Here is a 19,228-nt window from a genome sequence, read left to right on the forward strand (position 1 = left end):
CAGACTGCCTAATTATAGCAGAACCTCTCACTTCGGGGGAACCACGGCAAATTGTCCCTCGAGCCCTGGCAGCAATGGTACAAATCTTCCACTAATTAGACTTGAAAGTCCTCCCGTGAGCTCAGACACAGGATGGATATTTGATTATTAACATATTTATTTCTGAATCTCTCAGCAGGTCTTGCACTGGAAGGTTTTACTCCCCTCCATAATTGCCAGGCATATTTATTCCTATCAAGAGTGCCTGGGGGCTCCAGGGAGGGGGGGCTGTTCATGCCTATGTGCTAATTTTTGGGATTGTCTCATTAAGGTGTGTAGCAGAAAACCTGCTGATGCTGAGAAGGTCTTAGGAAGGAGCAAGGCTCCCAGGCTCTGCCCCGTGCCTCCCACCAGCCCCTCTCCCACATGGGATGCTCCTGACCCTCCTGCCCAAGTGGGCACCCAGGGATATCCTCCCATGTGCTCCCCAGCACAGTGGGTGCAGGCACTGGGCAGGCAGAGGAGGGGTGAGGATGACCCAGTGGTGCAGAGCTGGTGCTGGGCACCACAGCCCAACACAAAGCTGCCAGCCATGGCACCTCCAGGGAGAGCATCCCTCCCTCCAGTGGAGGCAGACAAACTGCAATGGAAACACTGTCTCTGAAACAACTGAAAATAGCTTTCCTGTCCCCAAAATGTCACTTTAAAAAGGCAGTCTTTAGGGCCCCCCCTGGCTGGCAGTCAGCTGAGAGGGTGCCCTGGAGATGCTGAGTGGGTGGCCCTGCTGCCCCATGGGGCACAGAGAGCACGGTGGGGGGCTGAGCCATCACTCAGGGTACAATGGAGAGAGGGTCAGTGCTGGCATGGGGGGCCACTAGCCCAGCCATGGGGATGGGCTGTGCCCTGCCCTGAGGCTGCAGAAGGGCACAGGTGGGCTCTGGGCTGTTGGAAGGGCAGCACTGATCTTGTGTGTCTGCCTTGCCCTGAGCCCCCCAGGTCCATGGGTCAGGACCTCAGCCCCATCCCCACTTTGCTCTCCCTCCTTGCCTCGTTGCTGTGTCTCCCTGAGCCGAGGGCACCTCGTTACAGCTCTGGAGTTATTAATAGCAGCAAACGCTCTCGGTGCCTTCAAGCCAAGTCCGTTTTGGGGGAGATTCCTGCCATTTGAAGCATGTTTCCCCTCTGGGCGTCTTATCTCCCTCTGCCAGCCGTGCAGGCAGCGTGTGCAGGAGCCCTGGCTAAGCGGGGCTGCTAACAGCCCGTGTCACTCCGAGTGGCAGCAGCCGCCTGGGTGACAGAGGGTGTCCCGCTCCCCCCGCAGCCCTGAGCTGCCTCAACACGTGGGAGCCGAGGTCGTGTCCCAGCCTCTTCCCACTGTGCTTCCTCCTGTCACCCTGCCGAGACACATCTGTTGGTGGCCAAGTGAGCACTGATTGCGAGGAAATGAGCCCAGTGCCACCTCCAATTTGCTGGAGCCCAACCTGTGTGTGATTGCACAGAGCTCATTAATTCACCACCATCACTGTGGCTTGGTGTGGGGTGGTGAGGGTGGCGAGGCTGGAGAGATGCTGAGGACCATGTCCTCTCCTGGAGCAGACTGGGAGCAGGGCTGGCATCACTTGTGACCAGGCTGAGATTTTTCTCAGCTTCTCAATTCAGGAGACCCTGGTGATGGTTGGAATGGGTGCTGGAACAGGACTGGAGCTAGAAATCCCTGCTGATTTTCATGGGCATGGAGCGAGCTGGGCATCTGAGGGGCAGAAAGATGCTAGTTTGTGATAAGGAGCTGCTGTGTCTGTGCCCCAGTGTGAGCTGTGCACCCTACAGCAAAGCACACACTTGTGAAGGCCACGCTGTTTGGAGCTCCTGGGTGCAGTGCTGCCTCACTGCCTGGTGCACCCTGGGTGCCCCCAACACTGCTTTTTGGACACAAAAAGCTCTGAAATGCCCCAGATGGTCCAGGCAGGCTATGGTTCTACTTGCTTACAGCTGCTGTCATATGTGTCAGCCCTGTAACCGGGGCTGGGCTCAGCTCCTGGCACTTCTCCCTTCCCTGCGCTTGTTTCCCTGCAGCTCTGGTGCAGTTCTCTGCCCTCCTGTTGCAGGACATGGAGATGCTCGGGGTGCACCCCAGGAGCTGGGGCGGGGGTTGACGAAGCCATTCCCCCAACTTTGCCCTCTCCTGCCGCCGCTCCTCTCCTGTTCCTGGGGTCACTGAATTATTCATACCCTGGCAGGCGGGGGCGTGTCTGTGGCCGCCTGTGTGATGCCAAGGGGGCCGACATGCCGCCGAGCACAGAGAGCTTTTCTGTGTAAATACCTAAAATATTTAGCAGAACTGACGAAAAAAGATTCAGCTTGGGAGCATTCAGTGTCTCGGTGTAATCTGGATGTCTGAGGGCCACCACGAGGGTTCTGGGGGTGATGGACACACCAGGGTGGACTCCGTGGGGCCCTGACTTTCATCTTGGCCTGGCACACACCACCCAAGCTGGTGGTGGAGTTTGTGTCTGTTTGTCTGTCCAACCACCCATCCATTGGGTGTCTCTTTTTGCCTCTGCCATCGGAGAGTGTGGGTGCATTCCAGGGATGCTTTGGCATGTGCTGGTCCCTAGCGTGGTGCCTCAGAGCCAGGCTGCTGCCCCGTCACCTGCTGCCTGCCAGCTGCAGGCAGGTGGGTGCTGCAGGACCAGCACACAGCACCGGGCTGGGTTCTTTCCCTGGCAGCGCCTTCCCGAGCAGACAGATCACGTCACATGCATTTTTTAGCAAGATCCACCAGCTGAGAATGAGCTGAGCTGTCACTGCACGTTTGTGATCAAAGCCAGACGTGCCCTGGCAGCCCTGGGGAGAGTGGCCCTGCGTGCCATTCCTCTCTATCACAATTCACTGGGCACAGCGGGTTGGGGATCCAGCTGTGTCACAGGTTTTATGTATGTGTCCCTGCATTCCTGGATGTGCCAGGATGGCCACTGCCCTCCTGCCTGCTGTGGTTCAATGATGCCTGACCCAAACAGCTTGGGATGGGTGCAGTTATGATGCAGAGCTATTGATGGAGTTATGCTTCATGCACAGTCCTGCATCCCAAAAATTGCACCTTCTGCTGGCAGTCAGAATGAGGTGGGTTTGCTGGCAGCAGAGATTGGGGTGGAAAAGGATTTGTGCTTGTCCTGGGATGTCTTTTAGGCCGGGTTCACAAGGGAGCAAGCAGATGTAAGCGGTGCAGGGAGCTGTGGCCAGCTCTGGATGGGAAAGCACATGGAGCCAGCTGGCTGTGACAATGTAAGGCTGCCCTGCGAGGAAGCCTGGGCTGCTGGCAGCTTTTCCGTGGCCTTTGCAAGCTCGTCCTTTCATGGATGCTCTCTGAGCCTTGGCAAGCTAGGAGCTGTGTGCTGGCCCACGATCTGCACATGGCAGGACCAAGCCGGGGGCTGTGCGGCCGAAGGCAGGAGGGGCTCACGGTTGGAGCACACAGCTCCTCCCAGGCCGTGTGCCCTGCTCCGAGCCTTCCTTCGCCTCCCTGCTGGATTTGCGGCTGCCCCCTCGCCTCCCCGGTGGTGGGTGGCCCTGCCTGCGGTGGGTGCGTTTTGTGTTTCCCTCTGCGAGCGCAGCAGAGCCCTCGGGCTGCGCTTCGCTGTGACAGCACATCCCATGTCAGACCCGCTGCAAATCCTGACTGCTAATAGCTATGCAAATTACCTCATTAGCCGCTTTATTTATTTTCTCTGGCATCACGTTTTCAGCACTTCCCCCAGAGCCGGAGGCTGCGGTTTCCCCGGGCTGGGAGGAGGCAGGAGCGGAGCAGCAGCGCGCAGGGCTGGCTGGGCTGAGCCTTCCTCTGCTGGTGGCAGAGGTGTTGGGATCCCACGGAGCCACCCACCCCGATGTGGGGTATCTGGAACCAGAATCTCATGGCTCCTGAAGTAATCCCTGCTGCTGGGATGTCCACCTCCTTCTCTCCCATCGTGTCTTGGCTCTGGGGGGAGTCTTGCTGAGCTCTCCCTCCAGTCAGGACCTGCTCTCTCCCTGCCAAGCAACTGTGGGTCTGGCATTGCTGGAATGTGTATGCCCTCCAGCCGAAAAGAAAAAGGTGAGTTTGAATTATTTAAAAAGAGAACAGAGCATTTGCTCAGCTGCTGTGGACCTGAGAGGTGGACTGAGGCTTGGCACAGGGTCGAAGGATGTCCTGCATCCTTCCAACCCTGATTATCCTTCCTTGGTAATGGAAATTTTCCTCCTTCCCGCCCTGATTGCCCTTCCTCATTACTGGAAATGTGCCTCCCATCCTGACAGCTCTTCCTCCCTGAGAGAAATATTGGCATCTGCTTTCTGCCAGCCACAGGATGACTCCAGAGAGCTCACAGATGCCCTGGCCAAGGTGGCCCTGGGCTGGGGCCCTTCTCTGGTGTTATCCCTGAGGGGGTGTAGCCCAAATTGAAATCCTTTGAAGCCCAGGCACCATCCAGGGCTGGCACAGGCACAGTCTCTGACCACCAACCCAGCATGGTGCCCCTTGGTGATGTGCCTGTCACAGGGCATTCTGCCCCATCCCTACCCATGCTGGATGTGCCTGCTAGCACTGCTCTTTCCTGGCTGCATTTTCTAAGAGTGTTTATGTGCCCACGACATCCATTACAGTGAATCAGGCTTTGCATGGACACCAGGGGACCCACATGCTGGTGTGATGGCTGCTATAAAGACCTTGATTCAGCCACTCCATGGGCTTGTCAGTGCCACGCTGAGCCGCCTGCAAGCATTATGTCTTCTCCCCCATCCCCTTCTGTTTATCTTTTATTTCCTCCCTTCTCTTGGCGGCTGTGCTAATGAATATTTCATGGCCAGGAACCAGCGTGAATTCCCCCGGCAGCTCCCTGCACTCCCTCGCCAGGTACCAGCCCAGCAGTCGGTGCCGTAGGAAGGATGCATCTGCCAGGAGGCCATCTCGGGAGGAGAGGGCCCGGCTAGGAGAGGAAGCGATGGCTCTGGTGTGGGCAGATGTGTCGTGTCCCCCTCCTCGGTGGTGTTGTCACTGTCCCTTCAGCCTCGGGGCACTGCCGCGGTGGCCGCGTGGCCTTTACGGCTCCCGTGCATCCTCTCACACGCGTGCAGGGCCACGCTCCGACACAACAACACGTGTCCGCTCCTGTCCCCCGTGTGCCATCAGCCGCCACAGCCGTCTGAGCGAGCCGTGTCCCCGGCTCACCTCCCGCCGCTCCGCTGCGCTGTGCCGGGGCTCCTCTCAGCGTCAGGCGGCGGCACCGCGGCCGCACGGAGCGGGCACGGAGAGAGGGCACGGAGAGAGGGGCACGGAGAGAGGGCACGGAGAGAGGGGCACGGAGAGAGGGCACAGAGAGAGGGCACGGAGAGAGGGCACGGAGAGAGGGCAGGGAGAGAGGGCACGGAGAGAGGGCACGGAGAGAGGGCAGGGAGAGAGGGCACGGAGAGAGGGCACGGAGAGAGGGCAGGGAGAGAGGGCACGGAGAGAGGGCAGGGAGAGAGGGCACGGAGAGAGGGCAGGGAGCGGGCACGGAGAGAGGGCACGGAGAGAGGGCACAGAGAGAGGGCACGGAGAGAGGGCACGGAGAGAGGGCAGGGAGAGAGGGCACGGAGAGAGGGCAGGGAGCGGGGCACGGAGAGAGGGCACGGAGAGAGGGCACGGAGAGAGGGCAGGGAGAGAGGGCACGGAGAGAGGGCAGGGAGAGAGGGCACGGAGAGAGGGCAGGGAGCGGGCACGGAGAGAGGGCACGGAGAGAGGGGCACCGAGAGAGGGCAGACCGTGTCACCACCCATGACATCACAGGTGTCATGGCATGGCCTGTACTGCCCATCCTGGCTCCGGTGCTTCCAAGCTGGAGGTATCCCAGCACAGTCAGCAGGCACAGGAGTGGGGCAGGGAAGTGCAGGACGGTGTTGGTCTTCATTCTCCCTGAATTTGCCCTTTATCCCCTAAGCCAGGCTGGTCCCCGGGGCAGGCTCGGCATTAGGAGGTGTGGGCAGTACCTCTGGCAGGGTCACAGCACATGGGGGGAGCATGTGCTGGAGCTGGAGCCAGAGCCTGGAGCCGCAGTCTTCCCCCTTCCCATTGCTGCAGCTCCAGCAGCAGCACGTCCCCTTTGGGGGCCCAGCAGATGCTCTGGGGACACAGGCTGACTCTGTCTTTTTGGGATTTGATGTCCTTTGCCCCACAGTGAGGCACTGTGGGGAATGGAGCTCACCTGGGGCTGCAGCTGGGGCAGGGGCGGGGGAACCACTGGCCTTCTTAAGCAGGGAGCAGGTGTGGGAGAGCCACAGGCTGGGTTGTGGGGCAGGAGGCTGGCAGGATGCACCCTGCAGTGGCACCCCTGGGTGGATGTGACCCGGGTGGGGTCTTTAGCAAGAAAAGTTGTGTAAGGGTGGGCTCAACAGCCCTGCCTTGTGGCTTACTTTTGATTTGTGCTGAATTCCTACTTGGCTTTCCAGGGAGGAGCATGGTCAGTGACCAGGGTGGGCAACATCTGCTGATCTGGAAGAGGCAGGAGATCCCCCTGTCCCGCATGACCAGGGTGAACAGGATGGCAGGGGCATGTGTCACCCACCCGGGCCATGCTGGGATGGAGCAACCTTCCCTGTCAGGTGGAAACTGGCTGCCGAGGAGCTGGATGGTGGGGCTTGGGATGGATCTGCAAACTTTGTAAGCTGCCACGTACTGTGGGCTCTGGCACCCTCCTGTGGCTGTTCTGTCGCCTGTCCTGTATCCCGCGGGCCTCTGGGATGCTGCAGCTGCCTTGGTCTGGTTCGTGCTGGCTGGTCCCCGTAGCACTGGGGACACTGTGCATTTGCGGGATCTGGCCTTGTGTCACAGCTCGTGGGACCTGATCGCTGCAAGGAACTGTCCCAATGGGTTTGTGTGGTGGGGTGAAGCCAGGAGCAGAGCTCCTGGGTGTTGCAGACCTGCATGAGGGTTCTAAACCCCACGCCTGCTCCTGGAAGGTGTCAGGAGTGGACTGGGCACTGCTGGCTCCCCAGTCTCTGACCTTTCAGCTGGGGGCAAGTGGTCCACAGGGGTAGATTCTGTCAAGGTGCTGCATTCACAGATTCTCTACATCTGTGTCTCTGTGTGCTGAGCTGCCCAGTCTGCCTCATCTGGCCTGGACTGGGCCCTTCCTCTTGTGAGGTTGATGTCCCTTGCAGCCCTTCCCTGGCCTGGGGCTTTGTGGGTGTATTATTAAAGGGTTGCACATCCCTGCTGTGCCGTGTGTTGTGCCTTGTTTAGGATCTCTCCAAACCTGGCTCAGCTATGCAGTGGCCAGTGCAGCATCCCCTCCCCCTGGACGCTGTCATGCTGTGCTGTGGGGACACTGTCATGCTGTGCTGTGAGGACACTGTCATGCTGTGCTGTGGGGACACTGTTGGGCAGCTGGCCCCCTTTTGCATGGCCATAGCCTGTGTAAGAGAGGGGGCACACAGAGGGGGTTTGGTTTGGAGGAGATGGCCTTTCTTTTGGGGAGCAGGAGGTGAGGTTCCCCTATGCCAACCCCAGTACTGGGTTGGTGGGAAGTGGTGCTGCTCTTGCTCCTTCCCTTTGGACTCGTCTTGAGGTGTTGGTGGGGACTGGACAGTCTGGCTGTTCCTGGCTGTGTCATGGCTCCACCCTCTTTTCCATCCCTGAGGGAACAGAAGCTGTAATTTCCATCAGGTCCCTTTTTGTTCGCTTCCTTCCCTATTAATAAGAGATGAAATTTATGAGATTATAGAGTCTGGGTGGATTCAGAACTGATAGAATCCTGCTGCTGTAGGGTGTGAATGCACTGTGGAGATGGAGTACAGCTGGGGAAATGGTCCTAGGGGAAAGGATGTTGTCTTGAGTCTGCACAGACCGTCTCAGGCTGGCTCTGGGAGCAGGGAAATCCCACTGCCACCACACTCCAGTCTGTCTTCTGGCTCTGACATACTGTGCAAGTTAGCAACTTGCTGCCAGGCTGAGCTTTGGAGTGAACAGCTCTTAGCCTGGGTGGTCTCAGAACCTGACTCCTCTTCCTCCTATCCTTGCATCCATCCTTGTCTCCTCCCCCGTGTGGAGCCAGCAGAAGTGGCTGCTTGGAGGTGCAGGACACTTGCAGTGATGAAGGACTGATGCCCAGGGATGCAGGATGCTCACAACACTCGATTGTGGGAGTGGATGGCTCCTGCTCAAGGCTGCAGGATGCTCTCGGTGCCGGCTTCCCTCCGGAAGGAGCATCCTCGCCTGCTCCTGGAGAGAGGCGGCCCTGGGATGCAGCGGTGCCTCATTGGTCAGCGGGACCTGTGGAGTCTGCGGGTTGCCATACCAACCTGCCTCTGGTTCCCGGCCAGCCGGGGCGTGAAGTGCCGGGTCGAGCCGGTGCCAAGGGGCGGATCAGGAGCCAGGGGCAGCCCGAGGCTCTGCCAGCCAGGGAGGCGTCCATCCGCCTCTGCCGGAGGGCTGCCTGGCCCCGCCGGGCTCCCCGGCACCCCGCATCGCCCTGACGCCGCTCCCCGCAACTTCGCGGCACGGAGGGACCGGCGGGAGGGCACGGCCCGCGGGGACCAACCCGGACATCCCGCTCAGCGGCCAGCCTTGGTGAGCCCGAGCCCCGGGAGGGCACGGCCGCCGAGCTCCGTGTCCCGCTGCCCCGCCGCACCGGAGCATCCCCGCGCAAAAGTTGCCGCTGCCGGGAGCGGGGCCGGCGGTGCCGCGCTGCCGGGCGCTGCCGCTGCCCGCTCCGCCGGCCTGCGGCGGCCGCCGATGCCCGCAGGCTCGCCCCGGGCAGGAAGGCTCGGTCCTGCCCCGGGCATCGCCCGCGGCTCGCAGGAGCTGGGGGCTGCTCGGCGGCCGGGAGGGCGTGCGGCTGGGTCCCTCCCCAGCGCCGGGAGCTGGAGCCATGAGCCACTGCCAGCAGCGCTGCAAGCGGCAGCTGGGCCGGGTGATCCGCTTCTTCTACCAGTTTGTCACCGGGACTCTCTCCCAAGGTAAGCACCGTCCTGGGGGACACGGGGTCTCTGTTCTGTGACAGGGGGTGTCTGTCTGGTGGGCTCTGTGGGGTTGTTTGGGGAGGGGAGAAATGCTGGTTAGAAATGCTGGTGGAGGGGTTGCACTGAGCTCTGTGTGGAGCAAAGCTGAAGATGGTTCCAGGAGGCAGCAAAAACCCCTAAAGGCCCCTTGTGGGCCTGGGGTGAGGGAATGTTTTATCTGGGGAGGGGACTGATGAAAAGTGGAGCATGAAAGAACTGCTGTACAAATAAAGTGCAGCTGGTCTGATGCTTCCTGACATGTCAAGGAATCTGACTCCTCTGGGGCCGGAGCCATGCCCTCCATCTAGCTGGACAAAGAAGCCCTGGGTGTGCCCCATGAGCCAGGGCAGGGACACACCCTGGTGCCTGCATCTACTGGTGCTTTTGTCCTGGGATGCTTGGTCCTGGGGACAGAGCCTGCCTGCTGTGTGCTCCTGGTTTGGTGTCACTGCCATGGCAGGACCCTCACCCCTGTGCCAGCCCCTGCACTGCCCTGCCAGCTGCCCAGAGCCTCATCTTCTGGGTGTGCACCCAGCACCACCTCCTGACCCAGTGGGCATATCCTGGGGAGGTCATCATGGGCCTGTGTGTGCTGGGAATCTGGGTGCCCTACTCCCACCCCTGTCCCTGCGTCCCTGTGCAGGGACAAAGTTGGCATCCCCATGGCCTTACCCTGCTGAGAACCACCGGGCTGCCCCTCTGGGCCCCAGCAGTGCTGGGAAGGGCTGCACTGCACCGTGGGTGTGGGAAAGCCTTGTCAGGCCAATGTGGCAGCGTCACGCCTCAGAGCAGGGCTGGCACTTGCACTGCTTCTGCCAGGACTCAGCCTGCCTGGAAAACCCCTCCCAGGTTTTGTCCCCTCCTTGCCTGGGGAAACCCCTGGGTCTCCACAGCCTGTCCTTGGGGCCAGAGAAATGCAGGAATAGCATGGAGCACTTGGCCCAGCCCAGGAGGCTGGGATGTGGGAGCAATATTTGACCTGTGAGCCGTGCCCAGCTGGCATGCTGCCCACAGGGACCCAAGCCCTGGGACGGAGGCTCCCGGTCAAAGCAGGGGACAGTCCCCCTGGCAAGGCCAGCAGCGTGCCAGGCTCTGGAGGCTGGGTGTGCCACACGCAGTGCCAGGGCCAGCCCCGCTAGCTGGCTCCACTGGGCACCAGCCAGCTTGCCTGGAGTGGAGGGGGCAGAGGATGAGTCAGCTGAGTCCAGCCCAGGCATGAGGGGCAGAGCTGCAGGTGATGGAGCAAAGGGGGAATGGGACCTCGGGATGCTCCCAAACCCCATCACCTGCAAGGATACCCTGCAGTGTCCTGGGCTTTACAGCTGGGTGCTGTGGCATTGGGACGGTAGCAGGTGTCCCCTGGGACTGGGTTTCTGGAGTGACCATGTGTGGTGCTGTGCAGGACCAAGGGCTTTCCCTGCAGCCCTGCTGGGTGTGCATGGGATTGGGATGGCACAGAGGGCATGGCTGGCTGTGGGGCACTGACTGCCCTCACCATCTTCTTGGTGTCCTCCCAAGCTCTGAGACAAGCCAAAGTGGGGTGAAACCCAAAGCTGGGCAGCTCTGAGTTGGGTGTGGGGATTGCACAGTCTTCTCCCCTCTCAGCTCCCCTCCTCCCCAGCTGCTGCTCCTTGGATCACCAAGATGCTGGCCCCTCTCTGGCTGTTATCCTACCACATCATTCCCTTTTGGGGGGCAGTGGCCCCCTGTCCTTCCTGCCTAAGTGAGGAGGTCTCCTGGAGCTCACTGCAGAAGGCACTGGGTGCTTGACCAGGTGGGCCTGGGGTGAGGGGCCCCCTGGCTGGGTGCCCTGGGGAGCTGGCCAAGGACGGGTTGCCAGAGAGGGCAAAGAGAAATGACTCAATCAATTAACCAGATTAAAACTGTGACTTCACCTCCCAAAAATAGCATTTCACCAATATTTTAATGTGCTTATTAATAATCTGCTCGCGCTCTGATTAGCAGCAAGGTAATAAGGGATCAGCTTTAACCTAAATTTAACTCTCCCTAATGGATGATGGCCCCGAGAACCAAAAAAAAGGAGAAATTCCTATCCATCAGGCTGGCCCCCGGCAGGTCAGGAGCACCTGAGAGACCTGGGCAGCAGCTGTCCAGCTGTGCCCAGGGACCATCACCTCATTGTGGCCCAGCAGGTCCTGTGGCACGTTCTGTGGAAGTAGTGAGCTAACACCCTGCTGCACCAAGGGAAGAGCACTTTAGGGGTAGCCACAGGGGTGGCTCTCAAGGAGGGCAGATCCTGACCACAGTCAAGGTGCACGATGCCCTCCTGAAGAGGCAGGTCCCTTCACAATGGATGGTTGCCCTACTCCATCCCCATCTGCTCCATCCTGCAGTGGGGACAGTTCCCAGCTGCTGGTGCTGGGAGGATGGAGACAGGGCCCAGCCACCTGGCTACCTGATGGCTCTGGGTGTGCTTGTGGCATGCTGTGTGCATGGAGCTGCTTTTTGGGCAAGAAACCCCACTCCAGGGGTTATTTATACACCACCCAGCAGGTGGCTGGCGGGGTGTTTAAATTTAGCAGCGTGGCAGGGCTGTGCTGCCAGCAACACTGGGGAGCCAGGGCAGGGCTGGCTGGGTGGGAGATGCGTTATGGCTGTCAGCGTCACTGCCCAAAGAGGGACAGGCAGCATGGGCTCGGTGCCAGCCTGGGCTGCCTGCTCCTGGGGCAGCGTTACAGGGCCTGCTGCTCTCCCCAGTGCTGAGCCATGGGCATGTGCCAGGGCCACTTTGCCATCCTGTTCTGTGTCACCTGTGGATCCTCAGAGCCGGTGATCTCAGGGGAGAGAGAAGGGAGGGATGGATCTGCATGCTTGGATTCTGCTCCCTGAAAGGGGCACAGCTGGGGCAATGCTGTACTCTCACTCAGGTGGCCACAACCCCTGGCTGTGGCTGCAGGGTAGGGATGGGACATCTCGTGTGCAAAGAGGGATTGGGATGAAACACTTGGGTCTTCCCCAGCCCTGTGTCCCATGGGACAGCAGATGGGGCCAAGTGCTGTGCAGGGGCCAGAAGTGTCTCAGGCATGGGTGCAGCTAATCCAGTGTGGTTTGGGGTCTGTGAGTGAGTGTGCCCAAACCCAGAGAGGCACTAAATGCACCTGGCATGACGGAGCAGGAGCCAGGCTGGTTGGCTCTGACTCCAGGCTGAGAGAACCAGATGCTGATCACAGACATCCCTGGGGAGGTGCTGTTGTGGGACACAGGGAACAAGATGCCAGACCCAACTTCCAGGATGGCAGAACTGCAGAGACACTTTCCTTCAAGGCCTCGTGTCTGGAGCAAGGACGGACACAGGCATCAGCAGAGATCCTGGCAGCACTGTTCCCTAGGGAGCCCCTTTTCCAGGACTCCCAGCTTCACCTGTGGTATGGCAGCAAGGAGCTGAGCCCTGAGGATCCCAAGATCATCAGGGAACTCAGGGCAACCCTTGGGCTGTGGTGGTGCCTTGGTGGCCCCATGGCACTGAGACACAGCCACATGTGTAATGAGCCCCGTCTATTCTCTGCCCCCTGCCTCCTTCTCCTGGCTGATGGTGCCACTCTCCCCCCGGGCCAGGAGGGTTATTTTTAACTGTTTGCCATGTGCTGTCTGAGCACAATTAAGGTAATTGGTTTGGGAGCCTGGCTCTCACACAACGCTCCCAATTACCTGCCTGCCTGCCCGTGCGGCCCCCCGCCTCCCTGCCCGCGGTGGCCGCTCCTCTGGCAGGGGACTGCCGGGACAGGGCTGCCCCAGATAGCACAGCGGGGCTGCGTGGGGCACAGCGGGCACGGGGGATGGAGCCATGGACAGGACATCCCTGCACAACGACAGCCTGCTCTATGCCTCCCTGATTGCCATCCTCCTCCTCATCTCCTATTGGTTCACCACCCGCTGCTTCAAAATCATCAGCGGCATTGAAGGTACGGGGCTGGGGACAAGGGGGGACAGGGTGGCCCGGCCCGGCCGCTTCCACGAACCAGGCGGTGAGGCAAGCCAGATGCTTGCTGTGGGAGAGGTGCACTGGGGGCTCCCTCTCTGGGAGACCTCCATCTCCTCAGTCACTTCATTAGCTCCTCCTGGCCGTGGTCCTGCTCTGCTGTGTGTGAGAGCAGCCGGTGGCAGCCTGGGGCTGAGCTGTGGCTCAGGGCTCTGTCCAGCGCTGCTCTGGGGTCCACCATGCTGCCAGTGTCCAGGTGCTGCTGTCCCTCGCTGTGAGACGGGGATGCAGATGGGCTCTCTGCAGCCTCCCACTCTTGTAGGGTGCCCAGAGCTCATGCTCGGGCCTCAGTCTGTGTTTTGGGGCTCTGGGTCCCTTTGGGCATGACCCACATCTTTGGTGCTCAGCTGGTGTGCTGGGGAGCTCTGGGATGTGGTGGGGGTCCCTCTTTCCCCAATGAAGGGTCTCTTCAAGCCCCGCTGCAGTGGGATGTGAGTGCCAGGGGTTTGCAGGGTGAGACCCCAAGGCAAGGAGCAGGGCAGGAGGGGTGAAAGTGGCATCACGTGTCTGGGGACGTGCAGAGCCTCTCCTGCCCGGGGTGTGCATCGCTCCATCCGTCTGTGAGACCTCTCTCTGCACAGCTCAGCCAGAGCCTTGAGGCACTTCCCACAGCATGGCCAAATGCTGACTGGCTGCAGGGAGCAGCCCTGGGAGTGATGCCCCTCAGTGGGATGGGGGGCAAAGCCCTGTCCCACACTTCTGGTGGGGTACGCGTGCTCTTGAGCATCCCTTGCAGGCAGCTGTGGGTCTGGCTTCATTGATGACATGCCACATGTGGTCCCACATGTCTCCTGCCTCCTGGGGTCAGCTCCAGATGAAGTAACATCCCTGGGGACCTTGGTGAGGTGAAGGGGTGGTCCTCTGTCACACCTAGCCCCTCTGGAGCTGCCCTCAGTTGGAGGGAATATGCAAGAAACCCTGGGCAGTCTGGGCAGTGCTCAGTGCTGGATGCCTGAGCTGGTCCTGGTAGGATTCTCTGTCATGCTGGCAGCAAACAATGGAGTGGTTTTTTAATGGCTCCAGCATGGAAATGTGTAATCCTGACATGGCAGGCAGTGGGACAATTATCACTGCTCTGCTGGGGAGGTTGGCTGGCACAGGGGAGGCACAAGGGCAGGTGGGGAAGCTGTCACTTGGTGACTGACTTGCCACTGTGCCCTTCAGCCCCAGCATCGAGGGGCTGATGACAGTCCATTCACACGGGTTCAGCAGGTTCCCTTTGCAGAGAAGCTGCTCTAAACCCTCTGGATCACACTGGAAGGGCTCCTCTCCCTCTAGGTCTGGCCAAAACTAGATTGCAAAAATAAATTCATGGCCTGTGGGACAGGCACTGGTGCTGGGAGCAGCTGGAGGCTTGAGGAGAGGATGGGTTGTGACTGGGGCTCAGCAAGAAAAGTGGCTTTGAAAACAGAATTGACATCAGTGGGAGACTTCCTGCAAGGTGCAACAGGTCTGTGCCACCCCAGCCTGGAGGGATTGACTGAGGGCAAAACTGGGAGGCAGACACATGAAATCCAGGCTCAGTGCCTGGAAACTCAGCTCTTTCCAAGAAAAGGAAATGCGAGGTCTGAAAACTTCCAGCCTGGGGAATGTTTCCCTGGGGAAGGCTTTCAGCTCTTTCCCCAAGACTCCTCTGATGCATCTCTGGCATCTCCTGGTGGTGTTAAAACAACCTTGGGAGTGTGCCCCAGGTGGGCAGGAGATGCCAAGCCCAGTGGCATGGAGCCAGTAGACAGCCAGGCTGTGCCATGACCTGGACTGAGACACCAGCCCTCCCCATCCCCTGCCAGGGGACAAACCTGCAGCCAGCTGGGCTGGAGAGGGGGCTCCTGGGAGGTTGGTGTGAGGCAGCCCTGAGGGAGCTCTTGCCGAGGGTCTGCTCCATAGCCTGGGTATGGTGACCCCACCTGTGGCAGCTGGCCTTGCTCCTGGGGTGAGCTGGGAGGGCTGGGAGGCAGCAGTGGCACGGGGGCAGCCCTGCTCCCTGCTTACCACACTGGTGCTGGAGTTAGGACTGCTCTTGCATCATGTGCCATGTGGGAATTGTCTGCCTGGAGATGAGCAGTGCCAGTGGCATCCCTGGGGGAAGCCACGGGGAAGACCCCAAGGAGTGCTGAGCCCTGGTGATAGCAGTGACCACAGGTACCTGGATCCCCAGTGATCCCTGTGGCTTGTGATCAAACAGCCAGGTAGGGGCTGGAATGCTGTTAGGAAAGAGCAGGGGAGCTAAATTTAGCCCTGTTGGCTGTGTGGATGTGTGCTCGAGGCACACAGATGCACAGGTTCACCCTCTGTTTCCAGCTCCTGCGTGACCTTGGCTGGGTCCCTAGCTCCTGCTTCTCCTCCTCTCCTCATTTGGGGGTCTGGCAGTGTCTTGGGAATCCTGCATCACAGCCTCTGCTCCCAGCCTGTTCTCCCAGACCTGCTCCCCACCTTCCCTTGGTGTTCCCAGCAGAACAGGTGGACCCATCTGCCTGCTCAGAAACGGGGCAGATGGAATTGTTGCCCCAGACACTCTCCAGGAGGGAGATGTTGAGGTGTTTAGCCAGGTTGGTCCCCATGGGGCAGACACTTGTCTGGGGCACAGAGGACAAATCTGAGTCATTCCCATCCTGGATGTTTTGCCAGTGCCCAGAGTCCTGCTCCTCCCCGTGTCCCCCCCTGGGAACCGAGTGCCTTTTAATATCTGTGGCCCGTTTCCTTAGCAACTGCATTAAGCAAATCGATGGAGGTGGTGTCATTGGAATGGGAGGGCATGCCTTCTTTCCCCCTCCAACCCCCCCATCCCCGCCACCCCCCACGCCTCCCTCCACTTGGCCTCTCTCCACTCTCACTCACAGGCACGGCCCTGCCCTGCCTGGGCTCTCAGCCGTGGCTCCCTCAGCCTCCTGCCACAGCCCTGCGCTGACCCCTGCTCGCCCAGGGCTGATGGCAGGTGCCCCTGAGTAGGGGGTGACAGCCGAGCCCCCAGCAGGGACAAGGCCCTAGTCCTGGGGATGCGTGGTCTGGCGGCTGAGGTGCTGGGGTGAGGGGCTCAAGGACTGTGGTAGGGAGGGCTGGGGGTGAGGGGCCATGAGACACCCCCGCCATGAACCTGGAAGGCCTTGAGATGATTGCAGTGCTGGTGGTCTTGGTCCTCTTCGTCAAGGTGCTGGAGCAATTTGGCCTCTTCGAGCCCGTGTCCTTGGAAGGTAACGGGTGTGGGCGGTGCTGTCACCTCCGGGGACATGAGGGGCAGGTGGTGGGTGTCCAGAGCTGCCCCCAAGGATGCTGCAAGGCAGCTGAATCCATGAGAGAGTCCTGGTGTCCGTTGGCTGCTTGTAGGGGCGTAGGATGCAAGGAGCAGAATATCCTGCCTGTCCCAGCGGCTGGGGATGTAGGGAGGGGACCGGGCTGGCAAGGTGTCTGCTGTATGGTGGTGACTTTGATGTGTGCTGGGATGCTGGGGGCTGGGATTGTGTCTGACCATGTATTTGGGCACCAGGGTGTTTTCCAGCACCTCCACAGGAGCAAGGTGTTACCAGAATCCATGGTCACCTCACCCTGCACGTGAGGGGCTGGACCCAGCACCAGTCTGCAGAGCAGCCAGGCTCAGGCAGGATGGGTGCCCCCTGCTCCTGGCTGTCTCCAGGGCTCCCCGTGGCCCTTGGGCAGGGTGGGGGACACAGAGGGAGCCATCCAGCTACGGATGGGCTGTGCGAGGTGCTGAGTGCTGTGCACGGGACACACTTGGCAGAGTCTGGATCCGCTCGGGGGATTCTGCTTTGCTCATGGTGGGAGCGAGGTTGGGACTGTTTGGCTGGGTGTTTCCTGGACCCCCGGGGTGATGGTTGTGTGAAGGCTCCCCCCAGCCCAGCCGTGCCTGCACACACCTCTCTGAAGGATGCTGCAGCCTGCCTGGCCCCTGGCATTGGGGCATGCACAGGGTGAGAAGGAGACAGACAGTTTCCCTGGGCCACGGGTGCCCTGAGATACTCTGCTGTGCTTCTCCAGCACTGGCTCCCACATGGAGTGGGTGTAGTGGTGAATGCTCACCTCCACAAGCAGTGGAGCAGGCAGCACTCCGAGGCTGCACCTACAGGTTGGCTGTGCCTTGGGGGAGGGAGGGAGGGGAGATATGGGGGATCTCTCCCTCTGATCCTGTGAACCTGATCGCAGGACAGGAAAGATGGGTGGAAGTTTTCATCACTATTTAACTGCTTGCCAAGTCCCTGTGTTCCAGCAGCAGCAGTCCTAGGTGGATCATAGCAGGAGGGAAACTGAGGCAGGAGCTGACCTGTCAGACATCCTGCCTTGTGAGTGCTGAGGGAGGGCATGCTGACTGTGCCCAGGGTGGGTTCCCCCTCCCCGGTTCTGCTGGTGATTTGGGGGTGCCTCTCTCAGACCCTGCTTTCCCCCTTCCCAGTGCTTTTGCTTCCTGGTGCAGCTGCTCAAAGCTTTGGACCAAAATCAGTGGCGCTGATTGCAGCTGTTCTGCAGCTCCCAGGTGCGGTGGAAAGAGCGGAGACAGAGCCCCCAGCACCTGCAGCAACCCTGCAGAGGGGCTCAGGACAAGGCAGGGGCCACTCCTGGCCTTGTGTGGCTGCTCTGTTTCCTGGGGCACACTCTGTGTGCATCTGTCCTGACTTTTCTCTAGCATGGGCCAGAGCAGGATGCTGGAGATGGGGTGTCCTGTGTCCAGCCTTGTCCCGGTCATCTGTCACCCCTCCAGAAGGAACAGGGGCATGCCTGTCCCCCTCCACCCACATTCCCATGCTGAGAAGCTGCAGTTCCCTCTGGCTGGAGATGCACCCCAGCTGTAAGTGTGGGAATGAGATCCAGGTGCCCTGGATTGCCAGCAATTGCTCCCATTGCCTGAAGGTACCCAAAGGAGAGGAAAACAAGTTGCTTAAGGGGGAGGAAATTGGCTGAGGTTAAGCTGAGCCCTGGGCACTGTACAAGGAGTCCTGTGTGTGAGCAGCAGTGGTTTGGGATGGAGGTGAGGTGCTGTTGCATAGGTTGCTGCCCCTTTTGACTTGAGAGGCTGCAGGTAGGATTTTGCTCTCCAGGGAAGGTCCCAGGCAGTGTCTGGGGCTGGTAAATACTGTGTCCCCTCCAGGGGTTGTTTACAAGCCATGGCTCGGTCAACAGTGACAGCCCAGAGACCGCAAAGAGCCTGAAACCAAACACTAATGGCTCGGGATGCTAATGGACACAGGGCTCTGCCACCTGCTCCGGAGCCATCGATGGTGCCGGCGGTGCTTCCCCTGCTCCGGCTGCTGGCCCCTGCTCTCCCTGCCCCGTCCCTGCTGGTCCCCTGCCTGCAGCTGATTCTCTGCCCAAGTTGTGCTGCGCCACCACAGTGATGGGCTGGGAATGGAGCAGCTCCAGAGGGGACCAAGCCGACCCCTCTAAGTCTGGGGGAAGGGTTCAATGGGAGCATCTTGCAATGAGATCCTGGAGGAATTCCAGGCTTGCTGGGTTCCCAAACGCAGCTGGATGAGGCCCCAAGGACCCCATCCTTCATTTGGAGCTGGCACTTCCCTGAAAAAGGGCTTGGACAGAAGTGCTGACTGTTTGCAACCCCTTGTCCTGTCTGCTTGGCACTGTACCCTCTGAGACCTTGCCACAGCCTTGGTGGCATGGGCACAGCCACTGCCTGGCAGCAGCAATGGAGCATCCCTGTGACTGCACTGTGCTCCAGGATCTTCAAGGTGATCAATGCTGGAACTGACGTTGTTTACCGGCTGGATAATCAATGATGGGTTGTGTCATCCCACCTCTGCCTGTGCCATCATGGCTGTCCCCAGCCCGTAACATCTCCTGGCAGACCCACGCCGGAGGCTCTCAGACCTCTGCTGAGATCTCGCTTTGGCCAAGCGCTCAGGATGGGGCAGGTGGAGAGAAACGCTATCAATTTTGCCTCTTGAAGTGCAGCATCAATAATTCAGCGCAGAGCAATCGGTCCCGGCTGGGAGGAGGGAAAAGGCGGGAGAGCCACCCGCGTCGCCCAGCTACAGATTAATATTAAATGAAGTGGCAGATTGCTGTCGGCAGGATAATTGGTGCCCGCCCAGGGCTGTTCCTGCCTTGGCTGCTCAGGGTACGTGCTGGGGGGCAGGCAGGATTGGGGGTGTCTTGGAGAGACCCCAACATAGTGTGTGCTGGCCTCTGCCTTCCCTGGGGGCTGCTGCTGCTGTAGAGCTCAGGATATGGAGAGAGAGGCAGGGCTGTGAGAGTGCCAAACCCTTCTGGAATCTG

At 60.0% G+C, this 19,228-nt stretch overlaps 1 protein-coding gene across 4 annotated transcripts in view; it reads left to right on the forward strand.

Annotated features, from left to right (window-relative positions):
* KCNIP2 (potassium voltage-gated channel interacting protein 2) overlaps positions 1–19,228 on the forward strand; it is a 44,116-nt gene that overhangs the window by 11,487 nt on the left and 13,401 nt on the right. Inside the window, exon 1 of one of the 4 annotated variants that reach the window (XR_010367482.1) lies at positions 5,713–8,946. The exons of 2 other annotated variants lie outside the window; for them this stretch is intronic. Coding sequence is in view for 1 of the 2 variants with exons in the window: in XM_064431093.1 (XP_064287163.1) it covers positions 16,077–16,179 (103 nt within the window). In the remaining variant the exon portion in view is untranslated. Of the gene's footprint in view, positions 1–5,712; positions 8,947–15,051; positions 16,180–19,228 lie in introns of those variants that run through there. One more of the 4 variants, XM_064431093.1, reaches the window with a different exon arrangement.

Source organism: Passer domesticus, chromosome 8 (assembly GCF_036417665.1).
Source record: "Passer domesticus isolate bPasDom1 chromosome 8, bPasDom1.hap1, whole genome shotgun sequence".
Taxonomy (NCBI): domain Eukaryota; kingdom Metazoa; phylum Chordata; class Aves; order Passeriformes; family Passeridae; genus Passer; species Passer domesticus.